The sequence below is a fragment of the Cherax quadricarinatus genome, chromosome 8 (genome assembly GCF_038502225.1).
Source record: "Cherax quadricarinatus isolate ZL_2023a chromosome 8, ASM3850222v1, whole genome shotgun sequence".
Taxonomy (NCBI): domain Eukaryota; kingdom Metazoa; phylum Arthropoda; class Malacostraca; order Decapoda; family Parastacidae; genus Cherax; species Cherax quadricarinatus.
Genome location: NC_091299.1, coordinates 43,917,447 through 43,944,366, shown reverse-complemented (window position 1 = coordinate 43,944,366; position 26,920 = coordinate 43,917,447). Strand labels below are relative to the sequence as shown.

Here is a 26,920-nt window from a genome sequence, read left to right as displayed (position 1 = left end):
GTCTAGCGCAGCAACAGTCCAATCTATAAGAATATAACTCTTACTTATTCTAAAGAAACATTAGTGGTGTATAACCTTTGATACCTTCTCCTATTAGTATTCCTACGGAGGTACGTAACCTATAAGCTTATTACGGAACGTTTGGAACTGGCTGCAGATTTCTTCTAACTACTAAGTATTTTCTGCATCTGGTTTAGAATCTAGATATTTAGTATGTGTCGCGGTTACTCTCTCCAGGATTAGAACAGGTCAGGCTTCAGGTACCAACAAAAAATGCTACGATGTATTTAACCTTTTTTAAAGTCCCAGCCAAGAGACGTCAATGACCACCACACAAAACCCAGCAAATTATAAAATTATACAACATTAATAAAAAGTGAAGTGATGAATCTTCAACTTTCTCTCACACGCTTCCTATAATGCTAACTTTTTTTTTCCCCAGTGAATGATGGGCCAAAATTTGCCGACCATTCCCTTCAACTAATACATTCACCAGAGCCACTACTACATTCTCTTTCATTTCTCTCACCTCTCACCGTCTGCAGTCTTAACTTCAATATCCTTCCACTCGCCTATCATTCCTCAGTCTCCTCATCCCATTCCTCCCTCCCCCACCTACCTCTCACTGTGCTCAGTCTTCGCACCGTCACCCACTCACCACCAGCTATAACCACACAACAGTGAAGTAGACATGTCGCAGAATAAACTTTTATTGGGACAACGTTTACCTCTGTGCAGAACTTTAGTCTTGATCAAGACGATAACGCTCTACACAGCGTAATCCAGTTCCAATAAAAGCCATTTCTGCAACATGTGTTTGCTTCACTACCATCTACACTTGCACTTTTACTTGCTCGGTTCAATCAACTATCTCCCTCCAACAACAATGCGGCCATCACGCCTCCACACCTGCTACCACCATTTATAGTATATACCGCTCGTGCACACCATTACTTTTACAAGTAACTAATTCATACACTATTCTACCCATAAATTTAACAACTGACAAGTAATCCAAATTGTCTTGAAATTTTTTTTACACGTCGTTTCAGAATAAAGAGTAAAATGAAAAAGGAGTAACACATTAGTTGTGACTTGATAATGGTCTAGGACGCAAGAAACTTAGTATTGAGTTTCCTCTCCAAGTAGCAGGTTAGTCGTGAATTATTCCGCCCACGGAGTGACATTCTTTACCAAGAAGAAATTAAAACCTTGTACAATTATTTCTAAACACTAAGCTTTTCATACTTTTCACATTTTTGTATTCATTCTTCGCTAACAATAATATGTCTAGCTGAGCGTATAGATTCCAGAGCGGTGTGGACAGGGAAACGCAACTTTATTCCAGAGATGGTGTCAGTGTATCAATAACGAGTGACAACAAATTTTTGGTCATTTACACAAGGTACGATTCAAACCGTCAGAAACCCTGATCAGCTGGTGCCTACGCTGAACCAACAGCCAGATGGATAAGGAGACCTGGCCTGGGACCGGGGCGCGGATGCGATGACACCTGAAAAACTACAGATAATCTACATATAGGAGGACCGATCAAATTCCCGTAAATTTTGTCTTAGCTGTTTGACAACAAGACTAACACCTCTGTGCATAACGACATCGAAACAGTTAATTTTTTTTCTTGAATCTTGTTCATGGCGAAATACGACAAGCGGGTTTAAGAAACAAGTAGTGGAAGTATAACAGACTATATAGCTAATACAAGTGTCGATACACACAGACAATATCAACTGCCCGGGAAGGTTAACAACAGTGTAGTCAGGTAGGTTTGTTCGCTCACTACCAGCATATACAACACTAATGTACCATTTCCTGATGTGCGACCCGTCACAACGCAAGATCAAGAGTGATGCTGTCCTACCCCTCCCCCCCAAGAGTGTACTGGTCATAGGTCACACGATCCCCCCCTCCCACTGAGGGTACGGGACACGGGTAACACGATCCCCCTCCCACTGAGTGTACAGGTCATGGGTCGCACGATACCCCATCCCACTGAGTGTACGGGTCATAGGTCACACGATCCCCCCATCCCACTGAGGGTACGGGACACGGGTAACACGATCCCCCTCCCACTGAGTGTACAGGTCATGGGTCGCACGATACCCCCTCCCACTGAGTGTACGGGTCACACGATCCCCCCCCCCACAGTGTACGGGTCATGGGTCATCCGATCCCCCTCCCACTGAGTGTACGGGTCATGGGTCACCTGATCCCCCCAATGAGTATACGGGTCATGGGTCACACGATCCTCCCCAAGGAGTGTACGGGTCATGGGTCACACGATCCCCCTCCCACTGAGTGTATGGTTCATGGGTCACACGATCCCCCTCCCACTGAGTGTACGGTTCATGGGTCACACGATCCCCCTCCCACTAAGTATAAGGGTCATGGGTCACACGATCTCCCTCCCACCAAGTATAAGGGTCATGGGTCACACGATCCCCCTCCCACCGAGTGTTCGGTTCATGGGTCACACGACCAAGAACTCCAGGAGTGCCTCACTATATACCAGACCCGCGTCACAACATTTAGCCACTTCTCTTCAAGAATATACTATGGGTAAAGTAAGAGGTGAGAGGAAGCTCGGTACCTTGCGGTCGGTGGCTCGCGCTGACAAAAAATTCATGACTAGGCCAAAAGGTGTAGTGACTCGACCCCGCTTACAATGTTCTAAAGACGACATCCCAAGGCATTGGGTACCTTTGAAGAGTTTCGAGTTTTCTCCACTCCCCCAGCCCTTCCTCGGGCCAGGCTTGTCCAGCACTTGTCAAATTCGACAGGCTATTGCTGCCGGCGGCTCTCTACCCCACATATCCATCACGGTCTGGTTGATCATGCCCTAAGAAGCCCTTCTCTCCTCTTGAAGACGTCTTGTTCCAGCAGTATTTCTGATGTTTTCTAGTAGTCGTCGGGGACCACGGATCTTGACTCTCAAATTTAAAAATGTAAAATTAAATATTCAAACATTTCCAGGGCCGCCAAAATGGGGTGGCTCAGCCCTCCCCATTTTTTCTTGTATCCTCTCTCGCTCCGCCCCCTGACCGCCGTCCATCTCTTCTTCCACACTTTCCCCATTCACTTCCATCTCCCCGACATCCTTGCTTCAACTCCTCGGATCAAGACATCCCTCTCCATCTCATCCACACCTCACACCATCCACTTCCACCGCCCTAATATCTCTGCTTCATCTCCTCGGATCAAGATCACCCTCCCCATCTCTCCTCTCCAACACCTCCCCCAATCCACTCCCATCTCCCCAATATCCCTTCTCCATCTCCTCGAATCAGCATTTCCACAACTTGTTTTATGTTTTCCTTTAGTTTATCAACATATTGAGTGCACAGAAATATATTATTCAGTTTGTATATAAAAGGAGTTTTTTTTTTTGGTTGAATTTCAATATTCTCATACTTATCTCCTCTATAGTTTTATGTTTAACTTTTATTATTCTATTGTGCGTAGTAACCACTCTGTGGTCTTATTTATTCTTTGTATATATAACCACATAACTGATACTGGCCGTATAGGGTATATTGCACTGTCTGAGCGCACGCACGCGCACACACACACGCACACACAGTGTAAAGGTTTGCAACAAGATAGACTTACCCCTTAACTCCGGGACTTACGAGGAGAGGTTAAGGGAAATCGACCTGACGACACTGGAAGACAGGAAAGATTGGGGGGATATAATGACATATAAAATACTGAGAAGAATCCACAAGGTGGACAGACAGGATGTTCCAGAGATGGGACAGCAACAAGGGGTCACAGTTGAAAGTTGAAGACTTAGATGAATCCACAGGGATGTTAGGAAGTATTTCTTCGGTCACAGTTGTCAGGAAGTGGAATAGTCTGGGAAGCGATGTAGTGGAGGCAGGAGCCATACATAGCTTTAAGAAAAGGTATGATAAAGCTCATGGAGCTGGAAGAGTGACCGAGTAGGGGCCAGTGAAGAGCCAGGACAGTTGTCACTCAACCTCTGCAACCACAACTAGGTGAATACGTACGTACGTGTGTGTGTGTACGTGTGTGTGTGTGTGTACGTGTGTGTGTGTGTACGTGTGTGTGTGTGTGTGTACGTGTGTGTGTACGTGTGTGTGTATACGTGTGTATACGTGTGTGTGTGTATACGTGTGTGTGTGTATACGTGTGTGTGTGTACGTGTGTGTGTGTGTGTACGTGTGTGTGTGTGTGTGTGGTGTGTGTGTGTGTGTGTGTGTGTGGTGTGTGTGTGTGTGTGTGTGTGTGTGTGTGTGTGTGTGTGTGTGTGTGTGTGTGTGTGTGTTTACTGTGTAATGAAATCAGGATGTGTGAGGGTGTGTGTACTCGCCTAATTGTGATTGCAGGGGTCGATACTCAGCTCTTGGCCCCACCTCTTCACTGGTCGCTACTAGGCCCCCTCTCTCACTGCTCCACGAGTTTAATCATACCTCGTTTTAAAACCATGTATGGTTCCTGCCTCCACTACATCACTTGCTAGACTATTCCACTTCTTGACAACTCTGACTGAAGAAATACTCCCTAACATCCCGTTGATTCATCCGAGTCTTCAACTTCCAACTGTGACCCCTTGTGTGTGTCCCCCCTCTGGAACATCCTGTCTGTCCACCTTATCTATTCCTCGCAGTATTTTGTATGTCGTTATCATGTCTCTCCAAACCCTCCTGTCCACCATTGTCGTCAGGCCGATTTCGCTTAACCTTTCTTCGCAGGACATTCCCCTTAGCTCTGGAACTAGCCTTGTTGCAAACCTTTGGACTTTCTCTAATTTTATAACGTGCTTGACCAGGTATGGGTTCCAAACTGGTGCTGCAGACTCCAGTGTAGGCCTGACGTACACTGTGTACGTCAGGCCTACAAGACTACGGTGTAGTCTTGTACGAATCCTTACTAAGGTATCGGAACGCTATTCTCAGGTTTGTCAGACGCCCATATGCTGCAGCAGTTATCTGGTTGATGTGTGCTTCCGGAGACGTGCTCTGCCTGCGGTCTTCTTTGCCCTTCCCCGATCTTCATGACTTTGCATTTGGCAGGGTTAAATTCGAGAAACCAGTTGCTGGAGCACGGGTTCAGCCTGTCCAGGTCTTTGTAGTCCTGCTTGATCCTCATCTGATTTAATTCCCATCATTAAATTCACATCTGCTAACAGGGACACTTTTGAGTCTATCCCTTCCATCATGTCATTCACATATACCAAAAATAACACTGGTCCTAGGACTGACCCCTGTGGGACCCCGCTCATCACAGGCACCCACTGTGATACTTCATCACGTACCACGATTCGTTGCTGCCTCCCTGTAAGGTATTTTCTGATCAATTGCAGTGCCCTTCCTGTTATATGTGCCTGATCCTCTAGCTTCTGCACTAATCTCTTTGTAAGGAACTGTGTCAATGGCCTTCTTGCAGTCCAAGAAAATGCAATCAACCCACCCCTCTCTCTCGTGTCGTACTTCTGTTACCTTGTCGTAGAACTCCAATAGGTTTGTGATAGACGATTTGCCTTCCTTGAATCTGTGCTGGTTGTCGTTTATAATCGTGTTCCGTTCCATGTGCTCCAACATTCTCCTCCTGATAATCTAGTCCATGTCTTTGCATACTATACACGTCAGTGACACTGGTCTATAGTTTAGTGCCTCGTTTCTTAAAAACGAGGACTACATTTGCCTTCTTCCATACCTCAGGTAGTTGCCCAGTTTCAAGGAATGTGTTGAAAATTGTGGTTAGTGGCACACACAGCATCTCTGCTCTCTCTAAGGACCCACGGAGAGATGTCTGGTCCCACCGCCTTTGAGATATCAAGGTCACTTAGGAGCTTCTTCACCTCCTCGGTAGTGTGCATTTCATCCAACACTTGTTGGTATATCCCTTGATGTTCCCCTCTGTTCTGTCTTCCCTGAGTCCTTTGTCTCCACTGTAAATACTTCCTTAAATTTCGTGTTGAGCCCCTCTCATACTTCTTGGTCATTTCTTGTGAGCTCCCCAACTTTCCTCAGCCTGATTGCCTGGTCCTTAACTGTTGTCTTCCTCCTGTGTGGCTATACAGCAGTTTCGGGTCAGACTTGACTTTCGATGTTACGTTGTTTTCGTACTGTCGCTGGGCCTCCCTCCTTATCTGTGCATACTCGTTTCTGGCTTTTCGACTGATCTATTTTCCTGGGTCCTTTGCCTTCTGTACTTTTTCCATTCTCTAGTGAGAGAGAATGAATTTATCGTGAGTAAATACTTGCCATGTAATATATATCCCACGTAGCATTCTGTAGTATTTAACTTTTATTTTGGAAAATTTAATGCTGAAAGGACGACTTACCTCGTAATATTATGTAAAGTCTTACTTGTAATAACATATAAATACCCTTGCGTCTTAGTACGAGAATGTAGTTATAGCTTAGTAATGATACAATGTTCTTGCAAGTGGAGGCAGTGAGTAATATATTTCTGATGTGGTTCACCCACTTCATTCAAGAATCAGTCAAGAGTTCCCACCTCACCTACGAAGAGTGGCACAGCTCCCACTGCATCTACGAAGAGTGGCACAGCTCCCACTGCATCTACGAAGAGTGGCACAGCTCCCACTGCGTCTACGAAGAGTGGTACAGCTCCCACTGCAAGAGTGGTACAGCTCCCACTGCAAGAGTGGTACAGCTCCCACTGCAAGAGTGGTACAGCTCCCACTGCAAGAGTGGTACAGCTCCCACTGCAAGAGTGGTACAGCTCCCACTGCAAGAGTGGTACAGCTCCCACTGCAAGAGTGGTACAGCTCCCACTGCAAGAGTGGTACAGCTCCCACTGCAAGAGTGGTACAGCTCCCGCTGCGTCTACGAAGAGTGGTGGAGCTCCCGCTGCGTCTACGAAGAGTGGGTGGAGCTCCCGCTGCGTCTACGAAGAGTGGGTGGAGCTCCCGCTGCGTCTACGAAGAGTGGGTGGAGCTCCCGCTGCGTCTACGAAGAGTGGGTGGAGCTCCCGCTGCGTCTACGAAGAGTGGGTGGAGCTCCCGCTGCGTCTACGAAGAGTGGGTGGAGCTCCCGCTGCGTCTACGAAGAGTGGGTGGAGCTCCCGCTGCGTCTACGAAGAGTGGTAGAGCTCCCGCTGCGTCTACGAAGAGTGGTAGAGCTCCCGCTGCGTCTACGAAGAGTGGTAGAGCTCCCGCTGCATCTACGAAGAGTGGTAGAGCTCCCGCTGCATCTACGAAGAGTGGTAGAGCTCCCGCTGCATCTACGAAGAGTGGTAGAGCTCCCGCTGCATCTACGGTCATAATCATTCTAGCGAATATACAGGATTTTTTGACTTTGAATGCGAGTTGGCTTCCACTTTCCCTGCAGGCAAAATTGAGTCTCCTCATAAGTCCAATGCCTATTGTTATGTTATATTTGATCGCACAGGTCAAATAGTGAGCGTGAAGAGTTATAAGGGAAAGAATGCTGCTAATCATTTCATTTTAAATGTTAATGAAGTGGGATAAAGAGCAGAAGACAGTATTAGGATATCAACATGGCCGAGGAGGATAAGGTGAGAGTAGATTCGCAGACCACTTATGAATTATGTGGTACTTCCTTCCCAGATACCAGAAGCAAGCATAGACACAATGATCATACATTAAAATTCAATAACTATATTGGTGCACATTGTGTTCGCTGCAATTTGTAAAGATAAGAGAGATAAAGTTATTACTTTTTTTGTCATAACATGTCGTACGATCTAGGAGGTAATTTTAAAGGAATTGACGGCTGACAAATACGAAATTGAGCTTCATTCGAAACAAGGACTCAAATCCTTGAGAGTGGATATAGGCAGTGTTAGGTTTCAAGATTTCCTGAATTTAAATGGATCTCTTTCCAGTTTAGCAAATCAGCATATCAAGGCTGGCAAATCATTGAAATATACTGAGGCTATACTGAAAGATGCGCCCAGGCTATGATTATACTGACACTTTAAATAAACGATGAAACAAAGTTAGAGTAAAAACAAATGTTTTAATTCATTGATAGTGATATTAGCCAGGAGGATTATGAACATGCTTACAAAGTATTAGAGTTAGGAAAATGCAAGACTTTAGTAGATTACTTGATGTTGTATCTCAAGACAGACGTTGGATTGTTAGCGGATGTCTTCATGGAATGGCGTAAAACACTCAAAGACATCTATTTTCTAGAAGTCAGTAATTACACAAGTTTACCTTCTTTCAGTTTTGATGCATTCTTGTTAAAAACGTAAGTGAAATTAGACATGTTATATTCCCATGAATTATATGATCTGATTAAAAGGAATCTCAGAGGTGGAATCAAATGTGCAGTTAATCAGTATACCAAAGCAGATAATCCCTTGATTAACCCCAATTTTGATGTTGAGAGTGGGCTGGATACACATTTTATATTCAGACTATGCCAGTGCTATCGTTGAAGTCCTTCCGCAGAAGGGAATAAGAAAATTAACGAATAAGTAGATTGCGTTCCTTGATTTGAGGTTAACTAATGTGTCATGCGAGGGTGAAAAGCGATACTGGAATGAATGTGATGCCAAACCCGTGAACCCCGAGGTAGCAAGACGCACTGTCACACATGAATATATCAGAAATGTTATCTCCTTACAGCGAATCTGTTTTGAGAAATGAAGGTAAAAAGATTCCCAAATCTAATATGAAATTAGTGGCTAGCCATCTACCTCAAAAATTATCAAGTGAGTTTGGAATTGCTTCAACTTTTAATGGAACTTGGGTTGGAGGTGGAAAAGGTACATGCAGTATACAAATCTACTCAGTCAAAATTTTTAGAGCCCTTTATAAAAACCAATATTGAGCAGAAAACGGCCACACAAAGTCCCATCAAATATAAAGCTTTCAAATTAACCAATGCCATTTATGGGAAATCATTGCTTAATATCACAAAGTATGGCGAGTCTTATATATATATATCAAGGATGAGAAAGCTTCATCTCGGATTTCAAATTTTCGAGATTGCTAAAAAGAAATCGTGTTCTTTTTGGTATAGTGTTAAAACAACATTATGGGGATGACGTAAGACTATTGTATACGACATCGATTCCTATATTTTTAGTCTGAAATGCTGAGTGAAAAAGAGATCCATTGCTAGGATATAGACTTTTCAAATTTCGGTCATGATCATCCCTTACATGATAATAGTAGGAATGGGGAGTTAGGATTATTGAAATCTGAAATGATCGAATATATTAGCGAGTTAGTAGCTCTCAAAGCAAAAATGTATTCTGTGAAGATAGCTGGAAGATCAAATACCGTCAGTGGAACCAAGAGTAATCCACCTCATTGCATGCCGTTATTAACTCATGCAAGGACTGAGAATGTTCTGAGAAAAGTAGACAAGGAATTATTCAACTGTAAGTATTAGTAATGTGAAAGGAGAAATATATACAGTAAAGATTAAAAAGAGGAGGTTATCGGCCTTTGATGATAAAAGGTATCACTTGGATACCGAACATTCCTTGGCTTATGGACACGCTGATATTCCAGCGTCTAAACGCAGGAGACTGAGCTAGGATAATATTCAGCTTGTTAATAAACAACAATGTGCAACGTGTCCTACTAAGAAGGGTAAAGAAGACAATTGAAACTTGTATGTAATTCCCCTATGTGACTGAAATAATGTCATGTATTCTTGAAAGTACTTAGAAGTTTAGTAACGTCACTGTTTGAAAATGCACGTATTTCAATATTATTTTGTGGTGTAATGTTTTGAACCAGTGTATACCTGTGTTTGAACCATTATGTAAAATACAAAGATTGATACAAAATATGTTTCTTTAGCATGATTTTTTGTTAATTAAAGCATAAATATTATGTGCTCAGACCGTGCAATATATCCTATACCGCCAGTATCAGTTATGTGGTTATATATACAAAGAATAAGCAAGACCACAGAGTGGTTACTACGCACAATAAAAGCGTAAATAATAAAAGTTAAACATAAAACTATAGAGGAGATAAGTATTCGAGAATATTGAAATTCACCCAAAAAAAAAAAATCCTTTATATACAAACTGAATAATATATTTCTGTGCACTCAATATGTTGATAAACTAAAGGAAAACATAAAACAAGTTGTGGAAATGCTGATTCGAGGAGATGGAGAAGGGATATTGGGGAGATGGAAGTGGATTGGGGGAGGTGTTGGAGAGGAGAGATGGGGAGGGTGATCTTGATCCGAGGAGATGAAGCAGGGATATTAGGGCGGTGGAAGTGGATGGTGTGAGGTGTGGATGAGATGGAGAGGGATGTCTTGATCCGAGGAGTTGAAGCAAGGATGTCGGGGAGATGGAAGTGAATGGGGAAAGTGTGGAAGAAGAGATGGACGGCGGTCAGGGGGCGGAGCGAGAGAGTAAACAAGATGGAACTCCAAAAAGAGGGGCAGAGCCCTCCATTAAAAAAATTGGGGTGGAACCCCCACTCAAAATGTTAAGAGGGAGGTGGAGCGCCCCCCACAAGGGAGACCGCTCTGACGCCAAACCCCCTTAATATATTACAGTGTGTGTGTGTGTGTGTGTGTGTGTGTGTGTGTGTGTGTGTGTGTGTGTGTAATGGGGGCTGCATCTGTTTTATTTTTCCATGAATATCGTCCAGACTTCGCAACCATAGGACAGTCAGGTGTGCTGGAGTCGGCTAATTGACACTACAGACACCGGAGAATGGTGAGAGGGGCGGAGACAACAGAGGCTACCCCACATCCCCCCCCCCCACCCCACATACACAGCCAATGACAATATCACTAAACGAAGAAATGGTATCAAGGACTTCAAGAACAATTAAAAATTGTGAATCAACCTGGACACCTCAGAAGTGAAGGGTTGTGAAACAGTTTCATTTTAAGCGCTCATCGTGTGATTTTTCTCTTTAATTAGCTAAAGAAAGCCTTCGCTTAGTGACTGATAATTGCCTGGTAAGAACTTACAGGATTGATTCGATTACATTATATCTTCACACTCAGCCACTAAGACGCTACGTATTACACTCGCTGACCTTTAAATTCAACACACTGATATATTCTTGGAAAAAAATATAAAACTCAAAGTTTTCAGATTTCCCATGTTTATTTTTCCTTCACATCAATAAAATATATTTAAATTATTCGTGCTTGCAAAAAGCTGAAGCCACTATAAAATGTATAGAACTTCTTTAAAGCTTGACAATAGTACATAAAGGTATACTGTATACAAACAGTGAACGTAAAATTATCCCTATTAATAGCCCAGAAACTTCAATGACAAATGAGAATTATATATTGCGTAAAAGTTGCTCTTGACTCACACAACACCAGTGACTGCAACACACACACACACACACCAGTGACCAACACACACACACAAACACCAGTGACTGCAACACACACACACACACTCAACACCAGTGACTGCAACTCACACACTCAACACCAGTGGCTGCAACACACACACACGTGACTGCAACACACACTCAACACCAGTGACTGCAACACTCACAAACCACTTTAACTTGTACCATGTATATACCTTATTGACACCCCGAACACACTACTAAATACATTCTGATCTTTTATTTACTATAATTAGATATCCTCGAAGGGATATCCAAGGAGTTGCTAGAATTTTTCTAAGGTTTATGGTTACAGCTGGACTTGCAGAACATCTCATCCAATCGACTTGAGATTTTTAACAATTGTGCACTGTAACTAGGGGAAGGTTCGTGCAATTGTTGGCATGGACAGGTATGCCTCTGGTCAGTTTTATATAGACCATTGAGAAAGCGTCTGACGGGTTTCAATCAACACTGGAGACTCCTAGGAAGAAAGATGGAACTTTTACTATAGTATATACGTCCCAATTTTAACAATCATGTATATATTCTGTGAAGTAACTTCATTATGCCTTTACTAAACTGCTTCAACCTTTAATAACCGACTCGTCTTATGAAAAGGATGATAGCTTTTAGGGTGAGGCAATGTAGGTGCAAATTTACCAATATACTAATAATTAATAAACTTAAGAGTTGCTGAATTCGTGTGATAACTTTAGAATGACTTTCAATCTACTTCAAGCTTTTTTTTTTTTTTTGTTTTAGAGATGAGAAAGGCGATGGGAGTATTTTCCTCAAAGGAAGATTAGCATTTATTTTGAGCAGTTTATTTTATTTTTTTTCCAACTTTATTGTAGATGTGTTTGTGTGTAATAACTGGAACCTTTTTTTTCTGATCAATTTCAAACTTTAAATGCCAGTGCATCTTGATTAGCCAAAGTTTGGATTGATTTTGGGTTTGTTAAAAAACTTTGGAATATTGGAATACTGATTTTCATATAATAATTTGTGTATGTCTAATGCAACCCGCTTCAAACCTTTAATGTAAATAACTTGAGAATACAAGTTCTAAGCAGCTTTAAACTTTGTGTATTTTAGTATAATGATCTCTACGATAACTAGTGCCTAGTCTGCTTACCTTTAAACCTCTAAGGTTGGTTTACCTTATTAAGTGAAGGTTCGGATTTGCCATTTTCACTGAAAATGAGCTATTAAGTTTACTCTTACGTGACAATTTGTGAATACTCTTCTCAGTGACAATCTTCAATGGTGATATTTAGCTGCATTACAGACTTATGCTACACACTATTACTTGTGAAGTGTAAGGGAAGGGCTGACCTTATGGGATAGTTAGTTTATATTTATTTCATCTTCCACAGAAAACGGATGTAGAAAAAGTGGGTGAGTGAGACACCTGTACCAGGCCAGACGTGGAGAGTGTAGGTCATGGTAACACTATGTTGGTAGGTAAGACACATAGGCAACAGTTAAGCAACTTTATTCCGAAACGTTTCGCCTACACAGTAGGCTTCTTCAGTCGAATACAGAAAGTAGGCAGGAACAGTAGGGATGTGAAGACGATGTAATCAGTCCATCACCCTTAAAGTCGTAGAATTTGAGGTTGTCAGTCCCTCGGCCTGGAGAAGTTCAGTTCCATAGTCAGGAACTATCAGATAGTTCCTGACTATGGAACTGAACTTCTCCAGACTGAGGGACTGACAACCTCAAATTCTACGACTTTAAGGGTGATGGACTGATTACATCGTCTTCTCTACTGTTCCTGCCTACTTTCTGTATTCGACTGAAGAAGCCTACTGTGTAGGCGAAACGTTTCGGAATAAAGTTGCCTAACTGTTGCCTATGTGTCTTACCTACCAACCTGTCGGTATTTTATACCACTTAAATGTAACACTATGTTACAGGTCAAGTGACAGGCAGGAAAAGCCAAAGTTGACTTGCGTAACACGAGGTAAGGCTCGGCTCTACACCCGGCCACCCGCACTATCCTATCACCTTAAATAAGACGTAATGGTGCTTTGTTTACACAGTGAAATGGTTTATGTAGAGCAGTGGGTTTTTATTTAATACATTGAGTGAGTTGCCATTGTGCAATTACCATATTCTATGCTAGTTAAAGTGTACACAAAAAAAATGGCTATTTTCTTATCGCAGTCCATCACAAAAGTTGCAGACAGCATTGAATATCATTGTATGCAAGGCAGTCTTGAGGCTCACTTACCAGCAGCGCTGAATTACCATAACGTGTGAATTATCCCTTTAGGATATCCTATCAGACAGTTCTAACTATTTATTGTTTACCCGTTGTCGACTGCGTGAATTATATTCCCTGTGGGTCGTTCCTTGACCAGGCCTTCTGGCTGATGCTTGTTCAGTCATGCTGTTTGCGCTAGTTATACCGGTAGTTGAGAAAGCCTTCTTTACCTCCCGGAAGAGCTCTTAGTAGTTTTTTATACTCCACTTAAAACTCTGTATCTGGGAAATTAAATGCGGAAAATTACATACAAATATAGGAGACAATTATTACACTAAAAGAGAAATACAAAATTACTTGTAAAATACTATTTATACAAATTACCTATACACAACGATATTAAGTAAAACACACGTATTGGTAATCCACTGCAGCACCCATCTCAATCTCTACCTGGGTCCTGCAACCCCCATTTCACCCTCTACCTGGGTACTGCAACCCCCATCTCAACCTCTCCTTGGGTCCTGCAGCACCCATCTCAACCTTTACCTGGGTCCTGCAGCACCCATCAACCTATACCTGGGTCCTGCAACCCCCATTTCACCCGCTACCTGGGTCCTGCAACCCCCACCTCAACCTCTACCCGAGTCCTGCAGCACCCATTGCAGGGGTTGTAAAGAAAAACTTTTCTCCCAATACCATAGACCTCCTGCCGTGTCTGCTTAATTAACAAACCTAACCTCACCTACTGCCTTCGGCCAAGGCTTTGCCTACAATACAGGTCCTCTAGAGGCCAAGACCCGGTCTCTTCTATGTAGCTAGCGCGTTCCTCCATAATGAAGTACCAGTCCCACAGTAGCGGTAAGCGGTCCAAAGTATATAGTGAGGGCGGAGGCAAGATTATGCCTGGAAGGAGAGGGAGAGGCGAGGCCGGAAGCGGGATACCAGGTCACTGGTGGGGAAGGGGTGTTACGGTTGTTGGAAGAAAGGTGACACCACGGTGGGCGTGCGTGGCAGTGTCAGCACACATTGGGGTAAACCTGTACACATCACCACTCCATAATAGATACCTGTGCACCAGGATGACGCATCAGAGAAACTCAAGGGGGGGGGGGGGGTGTTAAAGCCTCCCCCCCCTAACACCATTCTAAAAGTTTGAAAGGTGAGCATGTCACACCACAGCACTATAAACCTTTTAGTGGTTCCGGTGATTATAACCTCAAACCCGTTCCCTGTTCTCGTAGTAGGCTTCCTAGTGTTAAGTACACAGTACAGATACAAGAATTGCTGTATTAAAAACAAAGAACCCCAGTCCACACTGAAAGTATGTATTAGCTTAATTACCCGCCATCTTACATATTCGTAAGACAGAAAAAGAGCAGCAATCCTACGCAACACGTTCACCATAATTCTCCCAAAGTCTCAACTGGACTTTTAAATACTTAAAGATGGAAAGAGAGGATTTTGAAAAGTTAAAATACAAATAACCCACATGTAGGAGAAACTTATGATGACGACGTTTAGGTCAAACCGAAACGTCGTCATAAGTTTTTATATGTGCGGGCTATTTGTGCATTGTTCCAGTCTTTATAAAACTAACTAGAACAAATCGCGCTCGCACGCGCATGCACGTGCGTGCCGGTCCTTACACACACTTACACACACACAAACACACACCACCTAGTTCCGGAGCTCAGGGGCATGTCCTACGAAGAAAGGTTGAGGGAAATCTGACTGAAGACACTGGAGGACAGGAGGGTCAGGGAAGACATGATAACGACATACAAAATACTGTGTGCAACAGATAAGGTGGACAGAGACAGGTTGTTCCAGAGAGGGGACACAGAAACAAGATGTCACAACAGGAAGCTGAAGACTCAGACGAGTCACAGGGATGTTTGGAAGTATTTCTTCAGAGTCGTCAGGAAGTGGAATAGCCTAGCACGTGATGTAGTGGAGGCAGGAACCGTACATAGCTTTAAAACTAGGTATGACAAACCTCAGGAAGCAGAGAGGACCTAGTAGCTATCAGTGAAGAGGCAGGGGCAGGAGCTGAGTATCGACCCCTGCAACCACAATTAGGTGAGTACACACACACACACACAACTGCGGCAGCATACAGGCGCTCCGCAAACCTAAGAACTGCGTTTCGACATCTAAGCAAGCAGTCATTCACGACACTGTAAAGGTACATCGTGTACGTCAGGCCCATATTGAAGTATGCAGCACCAGCATGGAACCCACACCTGTTTAAATACGTCAAGAAATTAGAGAAGAGCAAAGGTTTGTAACAAGACTAGTCCCGGAGTTGAGGGATATGTCCTAGGAGGAGAGGTTAAGGGAACTCAAACCTGACAACATTGGAGGACAGGAGAGACAGGATGGGGGGGGGGGAGGGGGCGGAGATATGACGACAAATTATAGGGCTGTGGAGTTGGCACTTAAAACCTTCGTCTCAGACTCCTTTATTTATGTAACTTCTGACTCCTATAATTATATACCGATATAGAGAATAAATTATAAATATACTAATTATATATTTGCTATATAGATTGCAAGCATGCAACATACAAGCTCAGTAACTCGTTAAAGCTGGCTCTGTATGCTATAGCTATGCTATTCTGGCTATTTAATTTATTAAAGAAATTACAAACATTCAGTAACCTTACAGATAAAGGACAAAAGTTGAAAAAAAAATAGAAACATGATTATATCTTTATAAAAAGACTTAAGTATAAAGTACAGAAGCTACCCTACTTACGAACATTTGAGCTACGAACATTCGGTCAAACGAAGACTGCCGTGTTCAAGTTTCATTCGCAATACTTCCGCAAATCCGAATTCTGAGTTGTGCGTCTTCTGCGTAGTACGAAGTTTTGCCGCAACCCACGCCTGGCAGCACCGAAGGGTGTACTCACCTAGTCGAGGTTGCAGAGGTCGAGTCCAAGCTCCTGGCCCCCGCCTCTTCACTGGTCGCTACTAGGTCATTCTCCCTGAACCGTGAGCTTTATCATACCTCTGCTTAAAGCTATGTATGGATCCTGCCTCCACTACATCGCTTCCCAAACTATTCCACTTCCTGACTACTCTGCGGCTGAAGAAATGCTTCCTAATATCCCTGTGATTCATCTGTGTCTTCAACTTCCAACTGTGTCCCATCTCTGGAACATCCCGTCTTTGTCCACCTTGTCAATTCCTCTGAGTATTTTGCATGTCGTTATCATGCCCCCCCTCTCTCTCCTGTCCTCCACTGTCGTCAGGTTGATTTCCCTTAACCTCTCCTCGTAAGACATACCTCTTGGCTCTGGGACTAGTCTTGTTGCAAACATTTGCACTTTCTCTAGTTTCTTTACGTGCTTGGCTAGGTGTGGGTTCCAAACTGGTGCCGCATAATCCAATATGGGCCTAACGTACACGGTGTACAGGGTCCTGAACGATTCCTTATTAAGATGTCGGAATGCTGTTCTGAGGTTTGCTAGGCGCCCATATGCTGCAGCAGTATTTGGTTGATGTGCGCTTCAGATGTGCCTGGTGTTATACTCGCCAAGATCTTTTTCCTTGAGTGAGGTTTGTAGTCTCTGGCCTCCTAGACTGTATTTCGTCTGCGGTCTTCTTTGCCCTTCCCCCAATCTTCATGACTGCACTTGGTGAGGTTGAACTCCAGGAGCCAATTGCTGGACCAGGTCTGCAGCCTGTCCAGATACCTTTGTAGTTCTGCCTGGTCTTCGATGGAATTCTTCTCAACTTCACGTCATCTGCAAACAGGGACACTTCGGAGTCTATTCCTTCCGTCATGTTCACAAATACCAGAAACAGCACTGGTCCTAGGACTGACCCCTGTGGGACCCCGCTGGTCACAGGTGCCCACTCTGACACCTCGCCACGTACCATGACTCGCTGCTGTCTTCCTGACAAGTATTCCCTGATCCATTGTAGTGCCTTCCCTGTTATCCCTGCTTGGTCCTCCAGTTTTTGCACTAATCTCTTGTGTGGAACTGTGTCAAACGCCTTCTTGCAGTCGAAGAAAATGCAATCCACCCACCCCTCTCTCTCTTGTCTTACTGCTGTCACCATGTCATAGAACTCCAGTAGGTTTGTGACACAGGATTTCCCATCCCTGAAACCATGTTGGCTGCTGTTGATGAGATCATTCCTTTCTAGGTGTTCCACCACTCTTCTCCTGATAATCTTCTCCATGACTTTGCATACTATACATGTCAGTGACACTGGTCTGTAGTTTAGTGCTTCATGTCTGTCTCCTTTTTTAAAGATTGGGACTACATTTGCTGTCTTCCATGCCTCAGGCAATCTCCCTGTTTCGATAGATGTATTGAACATTGTTGTTAGGGGTACACATAGCGCCTCTGCTCCCTCGCTCAGGACCTATGGAGAGATGTTATCCGGCCCCACTGCCTTTGAAGTATCTAGCTCACTCAGAAGCCTCTTCACTTCTTCCTCGGTTGTGTGTACTGTGCCCAGCACTTGGTGGTGTACCCCACCTCTCCGTCTTTCTGGAGTCCCTTCTGTCTCCTCTGTGAACACTTCTTTGAATCTCTTGAGTTCCTCACATACTTCACGGTCATTTCTTGTTTCTCCTCCTTCCTTCCTTAGCATGATTACCTGGTCCTTGACTTGTTTTCCTCCTGATGTGGCTGTATAACAGCGTCGGGTCAGATTTGGCTTTCGCTGCTATGTCGTTTTCATACTGTCGTTGGGCCTCCCTTCTTATCTGTGCATATTCATTTCTGGCTCTATGACTGCTCTCCTTATTCTCCTGGGTCCTTTGCCTTCTATATTTCTTCCATTCCCTAGCACACTTGGTTTTTGCCTCCCTGCACTTTTGGGTGAACTATGGGCTCATCCTGTTTTTTTCATTATTCTTGTTACCCTTGGGTACAAACCTCTCCTCAGCCTCCTTGCACATGGTTGTTACATATTCCAACATCTCATTAACTGGCTTCCCTGCCAGTTCTCTGTCCCACTGAACCCCATTCAAGAAGTTCCTCATTTCCGTGTAGTCCCCTTTCTTGTAGTTTGGCTTCATTCGCCCTGGCCTTCCTGCTTCCCCCTCCACTTGTAGCTCTACTGTGTATTTGAAGCTTAAAACCACATGATCGCTGGCCCCCAAGGGGTCTTTCATATGTGATGTCCTCAATATCTGCACTAAAGGTGAATACTAGGTCCAGTCTTGCTGGTTCATCCTCTCCTCTCTCTAGTAGTGTCCCTTACGTGTTGGTACATGAAGTTTTCCACTACGACCTCCATCATCTTGGCCCTCCATGTATCTTGGCCCCCATGTGGCTCCAAGTTCTCCCAATCAATTTCCTTGTGGTTAACGTCACCCATGATAAGGAGCTTTGCCCTGCATGCATGAGCTCTTCTGGCGACTGCAGCCAGTATGTCAACCATCGCTCTATTGCTCTCATCATACTCTTGCCTTGGCCTCCTACTGTTCTGTAGTGGGTTATACATTGCAATTACCACTTTGGGACCTCCAGAGTGAAGCGTTCCTGCTATGTAATCACTTGCTTCTCTGCTGTCTCCTCTCTCCAGCTCATCAAAATTCCATCAGTTTTTTATAAGCAGTGCCACTCCTCCACCCCCCGTTCCCTCTGTCTTTCCTCAGAATCTAGTATCCCGCTGGAAAGATGGCATCTGTTATCATACCTGTAAGCTCGGTTTCTGTGAGAGCTATGATGTCCAGTGATGCTTCTGACTCTTTCGTGCCACTCCTCCCATTTGTTATTCCATCAGCGTTTGTGTACCATACCTTCAGTTTCCTCTCCAACACTGTGGTTTGGGGGGCCTGTGAGGGTGGGAGACCTGGTAGCATACTGTGGGATTCTATAGCTGGGTGTAAGCTGTGACTATGGATTGCAGATTGTGGTGTTGGGATGGTGTGATAGGTCATGGGGTTCTGAAGATGGTTCTATGTGCGCTTGCCCTTGCTGCTCTGTCCTGCTCTGATTGACCTCTGCTGGTTCCGTCCTTGCCTCCTTTCCTAGCTCCTTTCGCTTTTTTGTCCTTTCCCTCAGCAGCTGTCGTTTTGTGTTGTCTGTCTGTCTAGGAACACCCTCTTGTATTCTTCCGAGTACTTCAACCATGTTTTCTCTTGGAGGATCCTGTTCTGCACTGTTTCTGTCCCGAGAATCAGCTTGATAGGTCATTTTTTCCCCTTCAAGTACCCCCCTATTCTCTGAAAATTTACAATCTCGTCCATGTCTTCACCTATTTATGTGATGATGTTCTCAATCTCTTTTCTTTCTGCCTGCCATCGTTCAGTGTGTGCCCTTTCCTCTCTCTCCTGAAGCCCATGGATAAACAATGATTTTGCATTTCCTCCTCCCATTGCCTCTCCCTTTGTGACTCTGGTTCCTGTCTGTACGTGGTCATTTTCTCCCTTGTTTTTTTTTCCAGTGGCTCTTGGTAGCATGGTTGTGCTTCTGCATTTGACCTATCACCCTCTCTATCTGCATCCAGTTGCTCTCCCCTTTCACTCCTTGGCAGGCTGATATGACCTTAGCATAATTCGTATCTCCTTCCTTCCTGTTCGGCTTCTCAGCTTCATATGCTGTGTCTTCTCTGGTCAATGCCCCTGTAACTCGCTTCAGCCTGTTTACCTCACCTTCTAGGACCCTTATCCTGGCTACTGCAGTTTCAACTTGTGCCTCCCAATTCTTCTTCTCCAACCACTTTTCTAATTTCACAGAAATCTGTCTCCATTTTTTCAGAAAGTTTTCCTAATTTTCTCTCCCACTCTTGTTCCATTCTTTTCCACTGCTCCTCCATCCACTCCTCTCTACCAGAACCCTTCTCATCTGATCCCTGGTTCCTTCCAGTCCCTACCATTTTTCCCCCTTCTTTTTTCCCTTTTCTTTTTTTCTTTTTTTTTAAGAGAAAAGAGATAGAGAGAAGGGAAAGGTGGAAGGAGAGAAGGGGAGAGTGAGAAGGGAAAAGGGGGGATGGGGAGACAGGGGAGAAGGGGGAGAGATGGGAGAAAGAAGAGAGGGGGGCAAAGAGAGGGGAGAGACAGGGGAGAAATTGGAGAGGGGGAGAGAGGAGAGGGGAGAGAGGAGGGGGAGAGAGATGGGAAATGGGAGGGAGGAGAGATGTTAGAGGGGAGAGATGAGAGAAAGGAGAGATATAGGTAAAGAGATAGGTAGAGAGATAGGTAGTGAGAGGTACTGAGAGAGGGGAAGGGGGGAAGTAGTGGATAGTGGAATGTTAGAGGGAGGGTTATCAGGTCAGTTTACAGGAAGGTGTGAAATCCTGTGTGTGTGTGTGTGTGTGTGTGTGTGTGTGTGTGTGTGTGTGTGTGTGTGTGTGTGTGTGTGTGTGTGTGTGTGTGTGTGTACGTACTCACCTAATTGTGGTTACAGGGGTCGAGACTCGGCTCCTGGCCCCACCTCTTCACTGATTGCTACTGGGTCCTCTCTCTCCCTGATTCCTGAGCTTTGTCATACCTCCTCTTAAAACTATGTATGGTTCCTGCCTCCACTACTTCACTTGCTAGGCTATTCCACTTGCTAACAACTCTATGACTGAAGAAATACTTCCTAACGTCCCTGTGACTCGTCTGAGTCTTCAGCTTCCAGTTGTGACCCCTTGTCCCTGTGTCCCCTCTCTGGAACATCCTATCTCTGTCCACCTTGTCTATTCTCTGCAGTATCTTGTATGTCGTTATCATGTCTCCCCTGACCCTTCTGTCCTCCAGTGTCGTCAGTCCGATTTCCCTTAACCTTTCCTCGTACGACATTCCCTTGAGCTCTGGGACTAGCCTTGTTGCAAACCTTTGTACTTTCTCTAACTTCTTGATGTGCTTGACCAGGTGTGGGTTCCAGAATGGTGCTGCATACTCCAGTATGGGCCTAACATACACAGTGTGCAGTGTCTTGAACGATTCCTTATTAAGGTATCGGAACGCTATTCTCAGGTTTGCCAGGCGCCCGTATGCTGCAGCAGTTATTTGGTTGATGTGTGCCTCCGGTGATGTGCTCGGTGTTATGGTCACCCCAAGGTCTTTCTCCCTGAGTGAGGTCGGTAGTCTTTGTCCACCTAGCCTATACTCTGTCTGCGGTCTTCTTTGCCCCTCCCCAATCTTCATGACTTTGCATTTGGCTGGATTGAATTCGAGAAGCCAGTTACTGGACCACATGTCCAACCTGTCCAGGTCTCTTTGCAGTCCTGCCTCATCCTCATCCAATTTAATTCTTCTCATCAACTTCACATCTGCAAACAGGGACACTTCAGAGTCTATTCCTTCCATCATGTCGTTCACATATATCAAAAATAGCACTGGTCCTAGAACTGACCCCTGTGGGACCCCGCTCGTAACAGGCGCCCACTGTGATACCTCTTCACATACCATGACTCGTTGCTGCCTCCCTGTCAGGTATTCCCTTATCCATTGCAGTGCCCTCCCTTTTACATGCGCCTGATCCTCCAGCTTCTGCACTAATCTCTTGTGGGGAACTGTGTCAAAGGCCTTCCTGCAGTCTAGGAAAACGCAATCTACCCACCCCTCTCTCTCGTGTCTTACTTCTGTTACCTTGTCATAAAACTCCAGGAGGTTTGTGATACAGGATTTGCCTTCCATGAACCCATGCTGGTTTTCATTTATAATCTTGTTCCTTTCCAGGTGTTCGACCACTCTCCTCCTGATAATCTTCTCCATGACTTTGCACACAATACATGTCAGACACAGGTCTGTAGTTAAGTGCTTCGCTTCTGTTTCCTTTCTTAAATATGGGGACTACATTAGCTGTCTTCCATTTCTCAGGTAGTTGCCCAGTTTCAAGGGATGTGTTGAAGATTGTGGTTAGAGGCACACACAGCATCTCTGCTCCTTCTCTAAGGACCCATGGGGAGATGTTGTCCGGTCCCATCGCCTTTGAGGTGTCAAGGTCACTTAAGAGCTTCTTCACCTCCTCAATTGTTCGTATGTCATCCAACACTTGGTGGTATATTCCCTCTTGATGTTCCCTTCTGTGCTGTCTTCCCACAACCCTTCCTGTCTCTACTGTAAAAACTTCCTTAAATCTCCTGTTCAGCTCCTCACATTCCTCCTGATCATTTCTTGTGAGTTCTCTACCTTCTGTCCTTAATCTGATCACCTGGTCTTTGACTGTTGTCTTCCTCCTGATGTGGCTATACAATAGTTTCGGGTCAGTCTTGATTCTCGAGGCTATGTCATTTTCATACTGTCGCTGGGCCTCCCTCCTTACCTGTGCATACTCATTCCTGGCTCCGCGACTGATCTCCCTATTTTCGTGTGTTCTCTGCCTTCTGTACTTTTTCCATTCTCTATTGCACTTTGTTTTTGCCTCCTTACACCGTCGGGTGAACCAGGGGCTTGTTCTGGTCTTCCCGTTGTTACTGTTGCCCTTGGGAATGAACCTTTCCACTGCCTCCTTGCATTTTGTTGCTACATATTCCATCATTTCATTTACTGGCTTTCCTGCCAGTTCTCTGTCCCACTGGACCTCCCGCAGGAAGTTCTTCAACCCTATGTAGTCCCCTCTTTTATAGTCAGGCTTTTCCCATTCTACTCCTGTTATTCTCTCCACTTGCAGCTCTACTGTGTATTCAAAGCACAGAACCATGTGGTCGCTAGCTCCTAGGGGACTCTCATACTTGATGTCCTCAGTGTCTGAGCTGCCCAGGGTGAACACAAGGTCCAATCTTGCTGGTTCATCCTCCCCTCTCACTCTGGTAGTGTCCTTAACATGTTGGTGCATGAGGTTTTCCAGCACCACGTCCAACATCCTGGCTCTCCATGTTTCAGGACCCCCATGTGGCTCCAGGTTTTCCCAGTCGATCTCCCTGTGGTTGAAATCCCCCATAACCAGCAACTTTGCTCTGCTGGAGTGAACTCTTCTTGCCACCTCAGCAAGTGTGTCCACCATTGCTCTGTTGCTCTCTTCATATTCCTCTCTTGGCCTCCTGCAGTTCTGTGGTGGATTATACATCACTGCAATGACCACTTTGTGTTCCCCAGACTGAAGTGTACCTGCTATGTAGTCTCTTTCTCCCATCTCATCTGTGTGTGTGTGTGTGTGTGTGTGTGTGTGTGTGTGTGTGTGTGTGTGTGTGTGTGTGTGTGTGTGTGTGTGTGTGTGTGTGTGTGTGTGTGTGTGTGTGTGTGTGTGTGTGTGTGTGTGTGTGTGTGTGTGTGTGTACTACAGCTTTTACAAGTGCCTGACCGCTTGTTCCTGTGTGTGTGCACGTGCCCCCACTTCTAAGTATTCATGCTGCTAATAAATACCAGTAGTAATACCAGTAATTCTAACACTTATCAATTCTACTTGTAAAATGAAGAAAGTAACTAGGTTATAAAATTTAGCTTGTCTCATCTTCACCAAGTGTCTGACATTATCCCTCGCTAGACCGCTTTACTTCTCACACTCTTGTCAACACTATCTTCACCTTATCTATGCTATTTCTACTCTAATTCTGGTAATCGCTTGCAGGAGTGAATGACAAGTATCTAATAGTGATGAAGAGACCAGAATCTGACAACATGCAACCTCAATAGGTGAGCAATACTTGCGCTGGCAGCGGCGTGATGACAAGTTGCCAGATGCTGATGACGTAGTCGTCGTACATAGGCCTTCTATCACTATTTTGAAATTCCTTCACCCGTGATGTTTATAACCATATATGCTCATACATCCTGCATTCCTCAAGTGATTTCACTTTTCGCTTATGATAGAATACACTTCACATTCGGTGGTTACACTTCATGTGTATAATGGTACACAACTGTTGTGACGTCTGCTTCAGGAGGTCTACTCCTGCCGCCTTCCCTTGTCATATATTTTATTTTTCCTTTCTCCTTTTGCTTATTAACTTTTTCACTCTCACTGTATGGTGCCCCACATTTCACTTGTTAACCAATCTCTTGTAATTCTTGAACACCGGCTTCCACACTCACTTTGATCTTTGTATATTTGAATCTGTGTGGCAACAGGTGCCTACTAGGCCCCTAACGGTTTGGCACTTTGAAATATTAATGATTTCAGGATTCCTCTCGACATTTTTTTAACTAATAACTTTGGTTATCACTCGTAGGATTGTTCACTGATGTTGTCACTACCGCTGATTACTGCTAGCAGTTACTGCACGCCTTAAAAACACTAAGGTTCTCGGAGCCTTGTGCCCCCGTCTGCGTGACTGTGTGTGTGTGTGTGTGTGTGTGTGTGTGTGTGTGTGTGTGTGTGTGTGTGTGTGTGTGTGTGTGTGTGTGTGTGTGTGTGTGTGTGTCTCTCTCTCGAAGGCTTTATGTCCACAGTTTGTCAACAGCTTCGAGGGCCTCGATCCAACAGAGGATGCAAAAGATATTGTCACCAGTCTTGTTGGCCTTAGTGAGAAACTATCTGGACCTAGAGGTAGAAGACTGAGATGCTTGAGTCAATCTGAGGAGCTGACGAATGAAGATTTGATGGAGCTGGAAGAGATGCAGTGTAAGGAAGAGCATGAGGAACAAGATGAAACTGTTCTTTCTAAAAAGTTTTAGACGAAAACGATGGCCGAGGCATTTTCTCTTATAGAGAGGTGTCTCAGTATGTTTGACCTTCAGGACCCCAATATTGAGAGATTCTCAAAGGTTTCAACTGGTGTTAACAATTCTATCTCATGCTACCGTCTTATATATAACGAGAAGAAAAAAGGTGCAAATTTCCTTAGACAAATTCGTCAGACCAGTGCCTTCTACCTCAAAAGCCTCTTCAGATGTTAAAGAAACCCAGGCTTATGAAACCCTGACCGACGAAGCATTTGATGACGAAGTATTTGCTTTAGTAATAAGAACTGTACATTACTGATACTGTACAGTATTGTCCAAGTTATTATTAATAATAATAATAATAATAATAATATTTAAAATAATAATCGTAATAGAAAAATGGAAAAATAACGACTTACAAACAATTCAAGATACGAACAGCCTTCTGGAACGTAGCTTGTTCGTAAGTTGGGGGAATCTGTAATAGTATGTAAAAGAAACTATAAAAGAAAATCTGAGTCAGTGTGACGTAGTTCAGCTGGGCTTGTGAGGTCTCTGGGGAGACCTAATTTAACCAATTATATGGTCACACCTTGCCTTGGCAAACGTCTGTAGCCACGCCCACGTCTCGGGTCTTTTGTTCTTGGCGGCGTCAGACCTAGGCGTCAGGTCGTACACGTGGTTGTGGAGGGTGCTTGGACGACCATAAAAGCCCAAGGAAAAGCATGATCAGGAGATTCGAGCGGAGCTGCTGCTGGGGTGCAGGGCTCGGGAGAAGGCTACTGAAGTCTCTGGAGGAGACTGTTGGAGGCATTGGGCAGAGTACTGGCTTGGCGCAGTACTCGTGCTGTGTAGGTCTTGGGACCTGTGGCTTAGTTCCTGTAGTGAACTGTCCTCTGTACTATATTGTAAGTAATATTCTGTTTCGCCAAGCTAATTGTATTCCCTGTCTCACTGCTTATGTGTACCACCCCATTTATCTAAACCACAATAATGTTCTGTTCCCAAATATATTATTGTACAAAGACAATAATAAACTGTTTGAGTAGAATAGTAATATTCACTGCCCACCGTTATTTATTCTTTTTTCTTATATTTTATTATGTTTATATGAGTGAAGAATGGGCGAGGCATATGTTAGTGAGTAGTGTCGAGTTAATGAGAGTGTCGTGGTGGTCGTCACTGACCTGTCATTACCTACCTACCTCCGCTAATCATCTCACTCCTACCACCTCCCCTGCCTACATAATCCCTTACTCCCATATTCCCCACTTATATCCTATTCAATCATTACCCCCCTACATGACATCAGAAACCATCTTTCTCTACTAATTAAAAAAAATCTCAAGTAAATCCTTTGACATTACTAAAAAGAATTCAAACTTAAAACTAAAAAAAAGTAAAATGCAATTGAGCACCTAAAACAACTTAATAAATAACCATTATAAAAGAAAAACTCAATTATTTACATAACCTTTTCTATACGATTTGAATTAATTATGAGTGGGAGTCTATACATTTTTAAGACTCCGACTCCAGTAACCCAAGAATTACTTCCGACTCCGATTCCACAGCCCTGATAAAATACCGAGAGGAATTGACAAGGTGGATAGGGACAGTGCGTTTCTGAGAGGGGACACAGCAACAAGGGGTCACAACGGGAAGCTGAAAACTCAGACGAGTCACAGGGATGTTAAGAAGTACTACTTCTGTCACTGAGTTGCCAGGAAGTGGAACAGTGTGGAGAGTGATGTAGTAGAGGCAGCATCCATACATAGGTTTAAGAAGAGGTACGATAAAGCTTATGGAGCTGTGTGTGTGAGGGAGAGAGAGAGAGAGAGAGAGAGAGAGAGAGAGAGAGAGAGAGAGAGAGAGAGAGAGAGAGAGA

At 44.2% G+C, this 26,920-nt stretch overlaps 1 protein-coding gene across 4 annotated transcripts in view; it reads right to left on the bottom strand.

The window, feature by feature from the left end:
* The window catches only part of LOC128685502 (nuclear distribution protein nudE-like 1-B), a 259,576-nt gene that overhangs the window by 113,456 nt on the left and 119,200 nt on the right, over positions 1 to 26,920 (bottom strand). Inside the window, exons 4-5 of one of the 4 annotated variants that reach the window (XR_008406510.2) lie at positions 13,637 to 13,810; positions 11,058 to 11,801 (exon numbers count right to left, since the gene is read on the bottom strand). The exons of 2 other annotated variants lie outside the window; for them this stretch is intronic. Coding sequence is in view for 1 of the 2 variants with exons in the window: in XM_053772067.2 (XP_053628042.1) it covers positions 11,748 to 11,801 (54 nt within the window). In the remaining variant the exon portion in view is untranslated. Of the gene's footprint in view, positions 1 to 11,057; positions 11,802 to 13,636; positions 13,811 to 26,920 lie in introns of those variants that run through there. One more of the 4 variants, XM_053772067.2, reaches the window with a different exon arrangement.